The sequence below is a fragment of the Phaethon lepturus genome, unplaced genomic scaffold, assembly GCF_000687285.1.
Source record: "Phaethon lepturus isolate BGI_N335 unplaced genomic scaffold, ASM68728v1 scaffold33393, whole genome shotgun sequence".
Lineage (NCBI taxonomy): Eukaryota > Metazoa > Chordata > Aves > Phaethontiformes > Phaethontidae > Phaethon > Phaethon lepturus.
Genome location: NW_010530300.1, coordinates 12,548 through 13,085, shown reverse-complemented (window position 1 = coordinate 13,085; position 538 = coordinate 12,548). Strand labels below are relative to the sequence as shown.

The window sequence follows — 538 nt, the reverse complement described above, 5'->3', positions numbered from 1 at the left end:
AGGTCAAGAGGCGGTAAGTGAGGCGAGCTCTGAGGGGTGCAGATCCAGCCCCCAGACGCAGCGTCCCAGTTTTCCTTATTGGTGGGCAGGGTGGGGAAGCATCCTTGCAGCACAGCAGGACCCTCTGGGTAAGGGTGGGAAGTGGAATGACTTCATTATGGAGCTGCCTGGCTCACAGCTTGCTCTTTCACAAACAGCCTTGTTCTTGTTGGTATTGCACTTACTTCTTAGGAAGTAATGTGTAGTGCTGCCCTGCCTTCTTCAAACTAGGACTCATCTGACCCATGGGCTGTGTTTGCAGTGTGTCTGGAAAGCTCTGAGCAGATTCTTGGGCGTCGAGACACTGAAAAGAAACCTCATCTTGCCTGCCTTAGTGCACAGGGACGGAAAGAGCCCCATGCAGAAATCTTACTTGACTATTTGATGCAGTTGATGGTCGTCTCCTGTGCATGTTGAGAATGGCTCAGCCAGGGGCTGGACAGCTTATCATGCATGGTTCAGGGAAAATATTTGCAGGATTTGGCATAGAGGGAAGAGC

At 51.5% G+C, this 538-nt stretch overlaps 1 protein-coding gene across 1 annotated transcript in view; it reads left to right on the top strand.

The window, feature by feature from the left end:
* SF3B3 (splicing factor 3b, subunit 3, 130kDa) overlaps positions 1-538 on the top strand; it is a 28,784-nt gene that overhangs the window by 17,671 nt on the left and 10,575 nt on the right. Inside the window, exon 15 of the mRNA XM_010284234.1 lies at positions 1-13. This exon is cut by the window's left edge and continues 104 nt beyond it. Within this exon, the coding sequence (XP_010282536.1) occupies positions 1-13 (13 nt within the window). The remainder of the gene's footprint in view (positions 14-538) is intronic.